General features: G+C 44.0%; 1 protein-coding gene across 2 annotated transcripts in view; it reads left to right on the forward strand.

Moving 5' to 3' along the window:
* The window catches only part of arhgap32a (Rho GTPase activating protein 32a), a 36494-nt gene extending 20359 nt beyond the window's left edge, over nt 1–16135 (forward strand). For both annotated transcript variants that reach the window (XM_032509158.1, XM_032509165.1), the window contains 14 exons: nt 1211–1333; nt 1529–1606; nt 3592–3673; nt 3792–3941; nt 5042–5144; nt 6303–6447; nt 6815–6897; nt 7814–7921; nt 8062–8207; nt 9408–9621; nt 10132–10280; nt 11865–11939; nt 12040–12714; nt 12893–16135. In XM_032509158.1, the coding sequence (XP_032365049.1) occupies nt 1211–1333; nt 1529–1606; nt 3592–3673; nt 3792–3941; nt 5042–5144; nt 6303–6447; nt 6815–6897; nt 7814–7921; nt 8062–8207; nt 9408–9621; nt 10132–10280; nt 11865–11939; nt 12040–12714; nt 12893–15108 (4347 nt within the window). In that variant the 3' untranslated portion in view covers nt 15109–16135. The remainder of the gene's footprint in view (nt 1–1210; nt 1334–1528; nt 1607–3591; nt 3674–3791; nt 3942–5041; nt 5145–6302; nt 6448–6814; nt 6898–7813; nt 7922–8061; nt 8208–9407; nt 9622–10131; nt 10281–11864; nt 11940–12039; nt 12715–12892) is intronic.
* The last annotated feature ends 280 nt before the right edge of the window (nt 16136–16415 follow it).

Genomic DNA, 16415 nt, shown 5'->3' on the forward strand with positions numbered 1-16415 from the left:
CAAGATAAAACACAGGACACACATGCACACACAACAAAACACAGAATCAAATATGACAGCAGTCATAACAAGGGGTCACGAGTTCAAAAATAGATTGATTTTTTTGTATTGAATACCAAAAAGCAGGACCGGTGATTCCCCCAGTATTTTATTCTCTATCTTCTTGTGCACGTGCAAAGAAAACAACAACAGACACGGCGTTGTTTACCGGCTGGGAGCATGCAGCCGAAGACACAGGGTAACACTATGTTACTGGTGGCCTGCAGCTGCACTTTTCCAGACACCATGGCCATTGCCGGAGTCGGAGGTCACAGAGAATCAACAGAACTGGAAAGTCCTCATGCTTTCTCTGAAGTCACAGATGTGGCAACATCTTGCCTTCCCCTGTGAGCTCTTATGGGACTTCATGATGGATTCAGGGGCCCCTCAGAGAAACTCAAACTGTTGTTGTAAAGTACGCTTTTGCCATTTTACCTAGTGACTCTTAATGACAGCACTGGGAATCAAAAATTGAATCAAACCGTTATCTTAAAATTTAAGTAAGTTAGTCAACGGATGAAAATCTTTATTTATTTCAAGAAATAGGTTTAGGACATTACAGCCAAAGCTCGAGCTTTGGCCAGAGCTGCCGGAACATATAAATTTGCACATTTAAGATATGAAAACAAAAGATCTACTGAACAAATGTACAAACAAGACTGTAGTTTAGGAATAGCTATGCTTTCTATTTCTGGATGAACAACATGCTGTGTATCCTCCTACTGCTGCCAGGTTTTTTGCACAACATCTAAGCACGTGTGGACCCAATATGCAGAGATGTGTTTGTGTGGCTGTGCCGACTCTTGCTGAGGGGTCTGTTTGATTATTTTTTTGTTCTCTTTAAAATAATGTGTAAGTAGGGTTAAAACACTCTGGTGAAATTACTGCTGCAAACTGTTTCTTTAATCCAAAATCCAACACAATTTAATTATATGATTGGCTATGGAAGGGATGTAAATGCCAGGTAAATGACTGATACTGATGGATTACATTAGTAAAACCACACCACAGTGACATATTGTGTTGCTGCTCATGTGGAAACTACCAATATTGCTGGTCTCCTATCATTTTAAATAAAGCCAGAGCAGCTGCTTCTCCCTGTGTCCAGTCTTTGAGCTACACCTTGCCAATGTCTTTAAGTGTTTCTCATGTCATAATTTCTTTTTTCCAGATTGACAACAAGGGGAACCATTTGCTGGTGTCTGAGGAAGCCTCCATCAATGTCCCTGCCATCGCTGCTGCCCACGTCACCAAACGTTACACAGCCCAGGCCACAGACGAGTTGACTTTTGAGGTAACCTCTCTTATATAAGAAACATGAGAAACATCATGTCACATAAATCCAACGTATTTATTTAATTTTAAAGCCAAGATATTTTTCCCTGGGTCTTTTGCATAATGCATGTTTCCGATCCTGTGCTGAGGACCTGAGCTGTGAGCCCTGTGTAATCACAATTTATTCTCATCGTCGCAACTCTTTGTGGCCCAGGTGGGGGACATCGTGTCAGTCATAGACATGCCTCCCAAAGAAGACACAGGCTGGTGGAGAGGGAAACATGGCTTTCAGGTAAGTCACGCGCTGTGCTTTCATTCACCTTGATGTTTCATGGAGAGCAATGAAATAATGTGTCTCCTCATCCTGTGTTTTCTTAAAGTCACACTAGCTAAGTTTCCATCCACTTCAATCGAATTATCTGAAGTTTGGTGAAAAAACTCATGGGAATAAAGCCGGTGAAAGTGTTTCCATCCAACGGCTTTAAAGCCAATAAAAACCTGTGGTGATGACATCACATGCTGTTTTGCGATCAAATTGATTTGAGACATTTGAAGGTGTTTCCATTCATTTTTGCACTGAATCACACATTATTCAACAAACATTTGCAAACAAGGTTTTTCTAGACAAAATGGATCACGCCGTCTACCAACACATGATCAATATTGGACAAGTTGTAATAGTGTTTATCTACCAGCTGATAGCAACACATCAAGCTATAATAAGAAAACAACGACGCTATCAACACATCGCTATGACGATGCAGATGCAACTTGTCTTGTCCCTACAGCGCCGCTGCGAGGCTCTTTTTTTGAGACATGTCTCGCTGTTTGAGCGTCTTCCATTGACTCCGCAGGACGTCCCACAGCTTGTCCTAACCTTTGTCGGACATTTCCTTCACAAGTTCCTGATGAATTCAATTCAAAAAGTCTCTCGTCTCCTCGTCCGTCCACTTCCATCTGTCTTTGTTGACGCGCGCCATGTGTGCAGACAGAGAGGAAATACTGGGGGAAATGGACTAAAACTTCTTCTTCTATGTTTTGGGGCAGATTGCAGCCATAAATGACATAAAACTTAATTGCTATTCATTATTTTTTTTAGTAAATAACGTTTCCATCAGCGTTTATTGCATAAGTCGTATATCAATCAAGAGAAAATCCGATGAGACCGAACAGATTTCCTTTGAGTCGATATTCATGAAATTCCATTGAATTTTACTGTTTCCATAAGGCATTTTTGATTCAATATCACTTAATTTGGATATAAACGTGTGGATGAAAACATAGCTAGTGAAACAAAGGTCAGAGCGTCTTTAGCTGCAGTTATGTGAATGTTTTGATGTGGCTAGTTACAAGAGGGGTTTATGTCAAATCCTAAAGATTTGATTGAACAGCTCAAAACTCAGGACCAGGAGGAGGAGGATAAAACTGAAACAAACACACCACATTATTTGGAGTTTGGAAGTTTCTGCTTGCTGAAAATCCAAACTCCCAACTCCTACTAAGATATTGCTCTCATAGCTGATGGGAATTGTTTTGTCGCCCCGAATCCCATTTGATCTGATGCACTATGTAACTGCTTCTGAGTCCAAATCGGTCTTAAAATGTGCTAAAGCTGCCTATACAAAGTGTTTACTTTTGCATGCAGTATGGATACAATTCGGACATGCTACTTCTTCATAACAGTGCACTTTGAATTTAAACCCTTTGCTCATATTGTGGGTCAGAATAGTCATACTGCAAAATCCAATCCGGATACCGTAGTACATCCGGGTATTTTTTTATGCATACTGTGTTGACGTACTATTTATCGGGACATACTTAATCTTTTTCTGGCGTACGACGGGGAATGGTATGGTAGTGGTCTATGGGGATGGGAACGTTTCTGGTTTACAGGATTTTGAAATACATATTCTCAAAAATGTAGCAAGAGATAAATGAATAATCAACACAGGAAACACAGGGTTGAAAATGTTATTTTTAATGTCACTGTCTTAAAGTAAAACGTTTCTTTATTACATTTTGGAGACCAGGGAATTTTTTTTTTAAATGACAGTAGCAAAAAGAAGCTAGTTTTTTAGATTTTCTGCACAATAAGAATGCAAACCAGCGTTTTACAGCCTGAAGCCGCTTGTACTCTCATGCTCACTGACCTATTTCTGCACCTTTAGCCCGCTACAGTCTGCCACAGCAGTAAACACTCCCACTGGTCCTTTTTGAACTTGCAAGTGCTCTGTCTCTCCATGTTTTCCCTGTGCATCTTCGTCTCTCTACCTGCAGGTTGGTTTCTTCCCCTGCGACTGTGTTGAGCTGATAAATGACAAGATTCCCCCCAGTGTTCAAAGCTCGGTGCCGAAGCCAGGTACTCTTCAGTGTGTGTCCGTCCTTCTGCTTAGGATTAATTTTCAGATCTGCTCCCAGGATGTGAGACTGATTGATTTGAAGTGGTTATGTGTGTGTGTACGTGTCATCTCAATCAGTGTGTAAGAAGCACGGGAAGCTGGTAACGTTCCTAAGGACTTTTATGAAGTCCCGACCGCCGCCTCAGAAGCTGCGGCAGCGCGGCATCCTCAGAGAGAGAGTGTTCGGCTGTGACCTGGGGGAACATCTCCACAACTCAGGACATGAGGGTAAATTATTATCTCCCCCTTTTTCCATTGTGTAATTCTCACCTGCTGGCAGTTCACACGGAAATGTTTCACATTTCAAATACCCCGTGAAAACCCAGATTCACTGGGTAATCCCTGATTACCCAGTGAATCTGCCGCCTGTATCTGGGATTTGTCACACACTGCTGTGATGTGAATTGAGTTGGTGGCGTGAATATCCAGCCAGCGGGTTGAGCTTTTGCACAGATTCTTGTTTTGCCAAAATATGTGTCTTTAGTTCTGTTTTTTTTTTTTCAGACCTGTGGGATGATAAAGGCAAAGCTCCCATTAATTTCAACCATTTATGTCATGTCAATTTATACAGTTTATTGGATTAAAGCGGCATGGGTCCCTCTACATATTGTCTCAGGTTGTATATGTCTGCTTAGGGCCATAGCCAGCATTGAGGTAGTCATGTCCTCTGCATTTCATTTGGAGTGTATGGTCTGCAATTAAATAGAAATTGGATATTTTAAAGGGTAATTCCAGACTTCTAGACTCATGAATTTATAATTAGAATTATAATATTTTAAGCCCCTGGAACCCCAAAGATATTTTTCCAATTTGTGTGCACAGGATGATAACTTGACTTAAACTTTTGACCTTATTTTTTTTTTTTCTGGCTCAGGCTCAGTGATGAGCTGTAATCAAATTAGATTTTGGGTAATTGTAAGAAGACCGAAAAGGTCAACTAAGGCAGTATTTAACAAAACTTGAGAAAAAAAAGTCTGGGAAAAAATATATTATTGTGTGTTGAAGAAATGTTTTTTTGTGTTTTTCTATGCAATTAAGCATCCTCAGATTTAACTTGCAAGCGTAGGCTAGGAGCCACTGATGTAGACTGAATTGATATAGATGAGTTTTGTTTTTTTGATTTTTTGATTGATCATGATGAACATGATTTGAGTAGAATTGAAATAGGGATAGAGATTACACACATATGTCGTTGCATCATGGCATGTTCCAAATGCACAGAGAGACGAACGTTCCTCGCTTAAACGCCCTAGATCCACGTGAGGGCCGTGATTACAGAGCACCACGTCTCGTTTCAGCCTCTCATGGCCCTCCCCTGCCTCCTGTAGTCCCGCAGGTTGTCAAGAGCTGTGCCGACTTCATCGAGAAAAATGGAGTTGTGGACGGAATCTACAGACTGTCTGGGATCTCCTCTAATATCCAGAAACTGAGGTTTGTGCCTAGTCTGACTATCACCAGACCAAGCTCAATCTTTGAAGATTGAACATTAGTCTGGGGAGTCTGCTCTGTACTTTCTACTGCACATGAGGTGTGATCAACGGGCATACTTCAAATGACTGTACGCAATTGGACAGTCTTTCAACCAATCAGACCACAACCAGGGGGGGGGGGGGGTTTGAGCTGAGCTCAATTCTTTTGGCCACCAGCGGAGCTCCCTGGTGAACTAGGCTTTTACCAAAACTAGTTGTGAGTAATGCAAACACATCCTTCTTTTGTAGGAATTGTTCCAGGGCAAGCTTCTGTTCCCTTTTCAGAGAAAACTTGCCTTTTAACCTTTGTGTCGTCTTCCCGTCAAAATTGAAAATCAACACTTTTTGTTGACGCTTTTTATCGATGTTTTTAACTTTTTCTTACGTTTTTGTCCCTTTTTTCAATGTTTGTCACTTTTTTGACATTTAACACTGCGTAACACTAACTGATTAAATTTAGTTTTACAGTTATTTTTTGAATTTATGATCAGTAAACCTCATTTATAGGAAATTATTGTTATTATTGAAATTACTGTTAGCTAGCTGAAATTACTGTTAGCTAGGCTACTTTGAAAATGCCATACTTTCCCACTGGGTCTTGGTAAGCATACCAACTCAACATTTATTTTGTTATTTATTGTTAAATTATTGTAGTTGTGTGTTAAGTGACTTAGGTTTACTTATTATATATTTAAGTACTTTAAAACTCTATATAAGAGTTTTAAAGTATTCTATAAAAGAGCCTTTTCTTTGATTTAATTTTTTTTAAAATTTTCAAGAATCGGTTTAGGAATCGGAATCATTTTAAAAGTACCGGTTTGGCATCGAAATCGTAAAAATCCAAATAATACCCAACCCTATTAAGGACCGTCTTGTTAATCACCTACTATTAAATTGATTGTATGTTTTAGTTTCATCAGTATCATCGTTTAGTATGAAAGGAAGCCAGAGAATTTCCGAAGATATCAGAATTTGGAAAATACCAAGCAAATTGCCTCGTCAAAGGTAGCTTATCGTGTTCAAATGTCCTCCTTGCTTTTGTGTTTTGGTACAGACAGATGGGCGGTAGGATGACTCCCACGCTGTTCTATATCGTCTTCTTCTTTATGTCTCCGTCTAGGCACGAGTTTGACTCCGAACAGATCCCCGACCTGACCAGGGAAGTCTTCAGACAGGATATCCACTCAGTGGGCTCACTCTGCAAGCTGTACTTCAGAGAGCTGCCCAACCCTCTGCTCACCTACCAGCTCTACGGCAGATTCTCAGTAAGGAGCAGAGCGCTGGTACTGGGGCGGGGACTTATGCTGGGGCTAGAGATTGGAATGGAAACTGGCTTAGCGGTGAAAAAGCGTTATCATATCCCGTTACTCAGTGACGTTCAAAGATCTGGAGAAACAACGTAACATTTTCAGCTCAGTTTGAAGTGCCGCTCCAAAATGGGGTCACTGCATTACGCTGAGCTTTCTAGGAACAGCAGGGGATGTGCCCATAAAACAGAATAGCAGATTAAGTGAGCCAAAACACCGGCTGCTCTGATAAAAGGGGAAAAAGAGAGTGGGACTGTAAAGACAGGTCCCTCTGCTGTGACTATCAGCCTCTCAGTTATGTTCGCTTTATCCTCTGTTTTCACAGGAGGCCGTGTCTGCAGCCACAGATGAGGAGAGGCTTGTCAAAATCCACAACGTCATCCAGCAGCTGCCTCCTCCACACTACAGGTCAGGTTTAAAGCCCACTGTTGCACCCTGGTGGCTTGAAGTGGAATTGTTTGATTCAGTGTAAAGGGAGTGCTGCATCAAAACCCACTGTGATGCTACTTTTTTTTTAAAGATTATTTTTGGGGCTTTTCCCCTTTATTCAATAGTGACAGTGGATAGACAGGAAAGGGGAAGAGAAAGAGAGGGGATGACACGCAGCAAAGGGCCGCAGGTCGGACTCGAACCCGGACCCCTCCCAAGGACTCGTCCTACATGGGGTGCATGCGCTTACTGGGGAGCCAGAAGCCACCTGTGTGATGCTACTTCTAATTGTGTGGTATATTGATATAACATCCTGTTCTGACATGTGAAACTCAGGAGGATAACAGTGATAAATGACCTGCATATCAGTGGTTCACAAAGTGGGGTCTAGGGACCCCCATGGGTCCTTGAAGGACCTCCAGGGGGTCCCTACCAAAAAGGGGAATCATTTATTTTCACTGTAATTCGATTCAAAAGTGACACAACGACAGAATGTGTAACTACATGTGTTTCATACGTTTTCCTATCAGATGGGGGACCCTGGGACAAAATCTTATCAGATAGGGGTCCGTGGGGCGGCCAGATAGGTAGAGCTGCCGGGCCGTCGATTTATAGGGGTTTACTCCTCGACGCAGCGGGCCCAGGTTTGACTCCGACCTGCGGCCCTTTGCTGCGTGTCATTTTTCGCTCTTTCTCCCCTTTCATGTCTTCAGCTGTCCTGTCTAAAATAAAGGCTGAAAAAAAATACCCGTGGTCTAATTTGTGTCAGTTTAAGGGTCCTTCACATGAAAAAGTATGGGAACCACATACGGCGCTCTCCTATGACTCAAGATTGCCCTTTTTTAAGTAAGGAACTCTATTTAAATGTAAATGAAATACCTTTCTTTACCTGCAGGACTCTGGAGTACCTCATGAGACACCTGTCCCACCTGGCCACCTTCAGCCCCATCACCAACATGCACACTAAAAACCTGGCTATCGTCTGGGCGCCTAACCTCCTCAGGTGACTCTTGAACTATAATTCCAGATGTACGGCCGCATGAAAACCGTTTTCTTCTCCCATTTCTGTGGCAGTGAACTGGGGCATGTCTCGGTGGTCCGGAGCTGTGAAATAGGTTGTGCTGTTCTGTGACTTTGTTTCAGGTCCAGACAGATCGAGTCGGCCTGTTTTAGCGGCACAGCAGCGTTCATGGAGGTGCGTATCCAGTCGGTGGTGGTGGAGTTCATCCTCAACAACACCGAGGCGCTTTTCAGCGCTAAACTCAATGCCATTATACGTGAAAGCACAGGTAGGTCACAATGGAAACAAAATGACACATGGCATCTGTTCTGAGGTTAAATGCATCTCTAACACCTATTCTGCACTGCGTTCCGGAGGTGCTGCGGGCCCTGCAAGCAATCACGGCCCTTCAAGTGCGTGCGTAAAGTGGCTCTCCAGTAAAGATACGCGCCAGGTCTATTTTCACGCGAGCCGCGGGGCGTTCAAATAGCCGGGCAGGAAGTGAAACAGCAAGAGTAAATTTACAATAAAACACCCCCCTATATGGTATATGTATCCTCTACAACACCATGGGCGATGAGAGATTCATCTTGGAGGTGGTAAAACATAATACATCACAGATCTTTTTTTATCATGACAACAGCATAAAAGTGAAGAATGGAGTTTAACTGTAGGACTGCCTGGAGTAAAAGGTAGATGCTAGCTTAAAGGAGAATTCCGGTCAACATGTATCTCTGTATTTTTTAAATTTGGAAGGCTGTCAGTAGACATATGACAACAATCGGTGCAGTCTACACCAAGTTACCCTCCCGCTAGACAGGTTTAAAAAGAGCAAGTTTTAAACTTGTTTTTAGCTTTTAAACATGCTTAAAATGTCATTACCAGTGCCTAGCCATGTGCAGTTAATCCTTCAGAGTGAACACAGTAAATTTGACTGCAGTAAATGTGACAGAAAGCCAGAAAAGTTGTGTTAATTCAGCCAGTGCACATGCCTCTGTTTATTTCCACACTAGTCGATTGTCACAACTTTTCTGCCTTTCTGTCACATCTACTGCAGTCAAATTCACTGCGTTCACATGGAAGGAATCGCTGCACATGGCTAGGCATGGGTAATGACATTTTGAACATGTTTAGAGGCTAAAACTTGCCCTGTTTAAGGCTGTTGGGTGCAAAATCTAGCAGGATAACTCGATGTAGATTGCACCGATTGTTTTCCTTTTCCTTGCTACTGACAGAACTCCAAATTTAAAAAGCTACATGTTGAAATTGACCGGTATTCTCCTTTAATAAACACATGATTGTTCTGTAAAATACTTCTAGAGACAATATAATCTGCAAGTCAGGCAGGCCAGACGCTCCGCTTCTGAGGCGCTCCGGTGTGGCATGGCGTGTGGCGGAGGACGGAACAAAACCGCGGCGCAGCCGGAACGCAGCACAGACGCACCTGGTGGGCAATCCGGGTTGCACACTCTAAACACCTTATTTTCAGGTAACAACACCTTATCCCGACCCAAATCCCTGCTGGTCTGCTCCCCATCCACAAAGTTGCTGTCTCTGGAGGAGGCCCAGGCTCGCACTCAGGCACAGCTGAGCTCCCCGGCCACCTCCCCCTGCCTCACCCACAGTGACTACATCGAGGTCGGGGAGGGGCCCGGAGCTCTGCTCGGCAAGTTCCACACAGTCATCGAGCTCCCGATGGAGAGGTAGTTTAATGATCCGCCTGATCAGTTCTTTCCTTTTTGTTGATTAAATGAATTCTTCTGCTTCGTGAGCATGAGTAAACATATCATCATTTGGGATTTGAGTTGTTCAATGAAAATGCTTTGTGTACTGTAGTGCGCGTAATTAGTCTTACTTTGTAGTAATTGAACAATTAGTCGATAAAAATAAGTAGATCAGCGGGACATTTGAAGAAAACGTTGGAGTTTATTCATCCTTTATCATTGGCTAAGCAAAAACACATAAACAACAAACATAACCAAAGATAAGTTGGTTACAGCTATTCAAGTGGGATGTGAGGATGTGCTGCTTGTCTCTGTTTTGTAGATCAAGAAAAATTAAACAGCTTTGTGTTTGGGACGGTTGGTCAGACAAAGCCATCTACAGTATTTAAAGAAGTTACCTTTTGTTTTTGGGCTAATTTAATTAAGAGTTAACTGGCGCTTTTGTTAGACAAAACAACAAGTGTGAAGATGATTTGTTTCTTGTTGTAGCGGAAAGCGGCCTCCTGTTAAGGCTAAGAAGTCTCCTGTGGGGAATTGGCTCTCCTTTTTCCACCTGGGCAAGTCCCACTCCGTGTCCAAACGTAAACTGAAGCGACACCCCAGCGAGCCTAACGAGATAAAGAGCATTGCACTGCCAGGTTAGATCACTTCTGCTGTTACACAGCCAGCGAACACAAACACACCTACAGTACCTCCAGTAGTAGAACTTGTATATTTTCTCAACTAATCTTGACACTTTCATGTGTTGACATTTTTTTTTAAAGGGGCGCTATGCAGTTTTGGCCATTTCTTGGCCATTTCTTTGCTATTTTCTCGCTTTTTGCCCCCCTGTTATTACTTGTGTCTGACTCCTCGCTCGGTCAGTCTGCCGTTTCCTCATTCTCCGAAATACTTTACTAGCTTTCTACTTCTTTTTTTTCCGGCTTAGCCATGACGATAGTGTGAAAAATTCCAGCGCTACCTTGTTAGCCGGCTCCTGACGGGCCTGACGGTACACGATCCGTGCCGTCTGCATGATCCGTCCTGCGCATGCACGGTTTACGGCATAACTCTCATACTTAAATTTGTGAAATCCATGAAATAATAAACTTTTCTCATTACAAACAATGACAGAAGATGAGAATCATTTAAAAAAATTTTGGGCTATCTATGACGCCATTCCAGTGACAGCCATTGTTGTTTTGACTGCTAGCTTGTAGCTAAGCTAGCAGTCAATTCAAAAACGTTTTAGCTTTCTATGGTATCCAGCAGTGAACCAACGTTGTTAAATAGGTCAATTTTTACTGTATTGACATTACAGAAGTGTCTCGTTAGCATCTTGTATGCTACTTGTTGCAAAGTGACGCATGCGCAACTCAAATCTGCACTTGACTCACATTGGGGAGTGACAGCTTCCACTGGAAAGCTAATGTTAGTTTAGCTAACGGCTAATTCGGCCAACCACTAGCTGAGACAGCATGCTAAATATGTTAATACTGTTAACGTCAGCTAGCTCCCGCTAGCTAAGACAGCATGTAATAAGACCCTTTAGACTGAAAATAACTGTTAACAGCAGTTACTTCTGTTCTGCGTTACTTGTGCTCATTTAAAATACAGTCACTCAATACTTGTGTTTATTACTGTAAAGTCTTAATTTAGCTGAGCCTCCACCGGAAAGTCGCTGTTAGCTAAACCGTTAGGTTAGCCGGAATAACTGTTAGCTAAACTAGCGTCAGCTTCCGGTGGAGGCTAACCGTTCTCTTAGCTAATACAATGGTACGTGATCTGTGTGCCACCTACATAGATCCGGATATGACACAATCTGTTATAGTTGTAGCGGCCAGCCGCTACCCTCATGGATGTATTAAGAGAACAGATACTGTGGAATAGATTGTGCAGTGTCGTAAATCCTTGTACATCATGATTATCATCTGCGCATGGGCGGATGGATTGTGTACTGACAGGGCGTGAAGCAATTCATTACATTGCGAGACCTGATACCACTCAATCCTTCGTGACACTGAGGCTCGCCAGCCAAAAGTTTCAAGGTTGGTTTTTCCGCTCACACAGCGCTAGGGGGGAAGCGAGACGACCATTACTCAACTCGATCATAGTCATATAACCATTTCAATGACTCTTAAGCTCGCCAGTAAATTAAGCTATAAAAACTGCATAGTACTCCTTTAAGAGGTTGTGCGGATGATTTCATTGAAAACTATAATTTGTTCTGAAAACATTTGCAGGTGGAAGAGGAGATAGTGGCACATTGCGCTCCACCAAAAGTGAGGAATCTCTCACCTCTTTGCACAATGTGGAAGGTAATTTTTCTTGAAAAACTTTCAAAGTACAAGCACTGTATATCAACTGTATTTCTGTGACTACAAAAGATATAGTCTAAACATGCATGTGCTTTCCCAGGAGAACCCCCGAGTTACCGCTCCCGCAGACCTCGTTCGACTAGTGAGGCCGTTTCTGGCATCTGTAGAGACGACGTACGCAACACCAGAAGTAAAGACAACCACAGAACCCACCCACTGAATGGGAGTCATAATGGTGCTGATCATGTCCGCACCGCAGCGTGCATTTCGCCTCCACACCAGGAGGATGATATCGATCTTTGTCCGCCCGCTGCAGGCATCTATAGTTTGGACTTTGACCCCATGTCATTTCAGTGCAGCCCACCCTCAGCGACGCCTGGGCTGCAACACAAGAACGATGGAAATAAATGGAGGAAGAGCACAGGGTGTCCCGGTGAATCAGAGCCCATCGCCTCTCCTAACAACAACATTCGCGGCTATCAATCTCCAGATATCAGCCCTGCTCTCGGTAAAGGTGGAAAAAAGGTCACCTCCAAGCCGCTCTCCCCTAAACTCAGGAAGAAATCATTTAAGACGCAGGCAGATGTTCAGAATGCATCCGCCTCGCCTCCTCCTCTTCCTTCTTCCTCCCCCCCGGTGGAGAGGTGTGAAGCTCGACTGGCAGATGGAAAGGAGCCGAGAGCGCCCTACCCACACTGCAGCCCAATCAGCACAGCGAGCCAGGGATCAGCCTTGACCGACCTCAGTCAGTCTGCACAAAACCTGCCCGATCCAGGTCAGTGCCACTTCATTAACAACACACATAATATTTACCATATATAGTTAGTATCTATTTAAATATGAATGCATTCTGTAGTTTCTTATGAAAGCTTCTGTGTCTTGTCCCATCATGTGTTACCATAGCTTTGTTTGTCCTGTCATACTGTAGCGTTGTTTGTCTTATCCCTCCCCAGGAACAGATAGACTTATGAGTTCAGTGTCTGTTCTCCCTCCTCACCCTCCCTTGACGAGTGCTGCACGCAAGCTGGCGTTGGCTCTGGCTGAATCTGCCCAGAAGGCCAGCAGTGACTCCCAGAGAAGAAACAACGTCCCATCGCATGCCCAGGATAGACCGCCCCGGCCCTCTGTTCTCGATCTGAAAGGGTACCCCCAGGAGTACCCACATGCTTCTCAGTGGCAAACATCAGCTCACAGCCCTGTGAAGAGCCAACGCTGCCCTCATCTCGTTCATTTCCGACCCGCGCACCCCGGCTCGGAGCCGTTGCAGGTCATTGACAGACAGGAAAGCGTGGGCAATTTCACACCTAATGTCAGCCCGCTCGGGTCAGAGAGCTTGGATGAAGGCAGCACAGAGAGGAGGGACCGCAGGGAGGAAAAAGAGTTTATAGACACCTCACAAGCAGAACCAACCTATCAGAGTGTTGGGGTTTCAACACCCACCCAGCCTGTCTGCTCCTCTCATAGCCCGTCAACTTCTCCTGTATATGTGAACACCGACTCCATCAATGTATTTAATTTCCGCGCTGTTCTGGCGGAGACCTCCATACCTGCCTCAGTCGAGGAGGTCATTCCACGTCCGTTACAGCCCTCCTCAATCCATCACTACAGCCCAGAGGAGGACAGACCTTGGGGCCTGGTTGAGGATATCTACAGCAATCATCATCATCATCACCATCATCAGCCGATTCTAACGGGGCGAATGCCTGCACCTCACTGCCCTCGGCCTGATGCTCTGCCACATCACCTTTTGGGACGAAAAAGCATGTACAGGCAGTCCTCTGAAGGCCGTTACAGCACTTTAGGGTTAAGGCACCCTTTATCACCTCAATACAGACGTTCCCACAGAGATGAGCATCTTATCAGTGGCTGCCACAGGCAACCAGGCCAATGGCAGAGGTCAGAAGATAGAGTGGTCGGGCACCCGGCCATCCGGAGGGCTCACTCCTTCCACGCCCCTCACATTAGTCACTACGAGCTGGCGGAGGCAGAAGTCCTGCCCCCTGACACCATGTTTTATGTTGAACAGACGTCGAGCCAGGAAGTGCCCTACGATAGGCTGATTCAGACCGGCATCCACCCTGTCCGGCAGCAGTTTGAGAACACACGTGCTGACTATCGTTACAGCCCCTATTCTGAAATGAACCCAGTGGATGTCTCCGGCTATTATGTAGAGCCCTGCCGGCAAAGCAGTGTCCGACACAGTCAGTCTTACACAATGCGTTCCACAAGGGAAAGTGGACAATCGGATTACTACAACTACTCTCCTCACCATGTTCCCCCTGTGAACAGGGAGCTTTACATAGAAAGCAGGGACACTGTTGTTTACGAGGCTCGAGATGCAGACGTTTTGGAAAGAGTCGTATATCAACCAGTCAAGCAGGAGAGTCACTCGAGACGTAAAAACACACATCCGGCGGTGTCTCCGTACGAGAGCCCCGTCTCGCCAACTGACACGAGAAACAGAGACATAATGCACACACGAAGCAAGTCAGACCCTGGAAACGCCTGCCTCCTCTCGGCCAACAGGACAGAAAGCCCAAATGTTGGGGTAGCTCCATCCCCAACTTCTCAACAGGCGGAACATGAGGTCACCAGGCAGCAGCATGGTCACCGGTCGAGCGCGGAGCCGAGACCATTCAGGCGGATTCAGATCAAAGAGAGCTCCTCGCGGCAACCACCGCTTCGCAAAGTCCCCTCTCTTCCAGAAAGGGGCTGTTCTAACCTCAAGAACATGGAGCACCATAACAGAAGCCACACACAGGCTCATGACCAGGATCGATTCATGATGACCAACGCTGTCAAGTACTCTGGTGTTGTGAAACCCGGCATCCTCAGAAGGCCGGGGAGGTCGCAGAGCACTAGAGAAAATCGTCACTACTATCATTACCAAGCCAAATCCTCTCTGGATCCTGAACATCTGGGATCCTTTTCTACTCAGCCCAACAGAAGGACTCAGAGCACTAAAGTCAGGCCCACGCAATATGGCCACAATGAGGGGTATTACGCAGCGCCCAGGCCTAAACCTACAAGATCCGGTAAAGCCGCGGCCGGATATATGGCTGGCCAGGGCTGCATGTCTCCCCGCGGGCACGGACTGCTGTCCAAGGCACTGGGTCAGGAAGCTTTTTATCATGCTGCACTGAGATCAGAAGCCGGGGTCTATGACTGATTCTGACCACTGGTTTTATCCGATTCCACATTGGGGCCAAAGGAGAACAGCACTTTATCCTCCGCCAGACCGGCGGACTGTCGTGTTGATAATTTCTTTTAACCATCTGGAGCTGCTAAAAAGTGTGAAGTGGGGCTGCTGCTCGGGCTCCTACTGTCTCGCCGTCACTGGCAGTTTCATATTTTGCAACGACTTTTGAGGGAGCTCAAAGGGAACAAGTGAATCTTATGCAGATATTGTCTTAAATGTATTTGAAAGTAACACTTAAGAGAGGCAAGTTTGAGAAAACGATGGCTTATATCTATTTTATTTAATGTTAAAACAACAAGAGATGCCAAGTTATTGGTTTTATTAATATGATTTCAGTATAGGAAGGTGTATAAAATAACAGTCATTTTAAATGTATTATATTTGTATAAATAACACACCGCTAACATGTGCCCAATGTACTGTACATTTTGTTTTCTATTCTAGTCGGCTCAGACCTTAAGCACTTTTGAGGATAACTGTGTCTCCACGTGGTGTACATGAAGCCTCTCGATTGATATACAGTATTTTTTCTTCTTCTGTATGCTTGCTTTGAATCGTCGTTAAATAATAAATTAGCACTTTTGGGGGTGGGGAGGGGGGTAAAATGGAAGATGACCTCATGGTTTCTAACTTTTTCCTTTTTTTCTTTATCACACATTGTAGAATGCAGTCTTAAAATAACAAGGAGTGCTATGATTTCTGTTAAGGTCAAAGCTACCATGGCGAAATATGCTACCCATAGAGTAAATGCAAATTAGCTCATTCAGCTCAGTGAAAAAAGTGTATTTTGTGTGGCATTGTGGTTTTGTCACAAAAATGAACTTTTCTTTCCTCTTTTAGGGAACTTTTATTAATGTGGTGTTTTACATGAAATATGATGTTGTTTGATTCATTAATTTCCAATCCAAACACCTAGATGGGAATATTCTGTTAAGATATGTTGAATTTGTTATTTTAGTGAGAGTCTTTAAAAAAAATAAAGATATATTATCAATGATTATATAGTTTGTTGGACTCTTGTTTTGGAAGGGAGAATGTAAGACATGTTAGAGCAGTAGTGTCCAACCTTTTTGCCTTATAACCCCTTAAAAGAGTACTTCACTGATTTAGTATTGTTCCTAAATAACACTTTCAGACTCATAATAGACAGTTGAAAAATAAGATTTTTGCAGCAGAACCAGAGATATCACTACCAATCATCTTTTTAATATTGTAATTTGACACATTCTTCTTCCTGGTCACAACATCGTGCATACATTATCCAGAATGCAACTCAA

This window comes from Etheostoma spectabile, chromosome 3 (assembly GCF_008692095.1).
Source record: "Etheostoma spectabile isolate EspeVRDwgs_2016 chromosome 3, UIUC_Espe_1.0, whole genome shotgun sequence".
Lineage (NCBI taxonomy): Eukaryota > Metazoa > Chordata > Actinopteri > Perciformes > Percidae > Etheostoma > Etheostoma spectabile.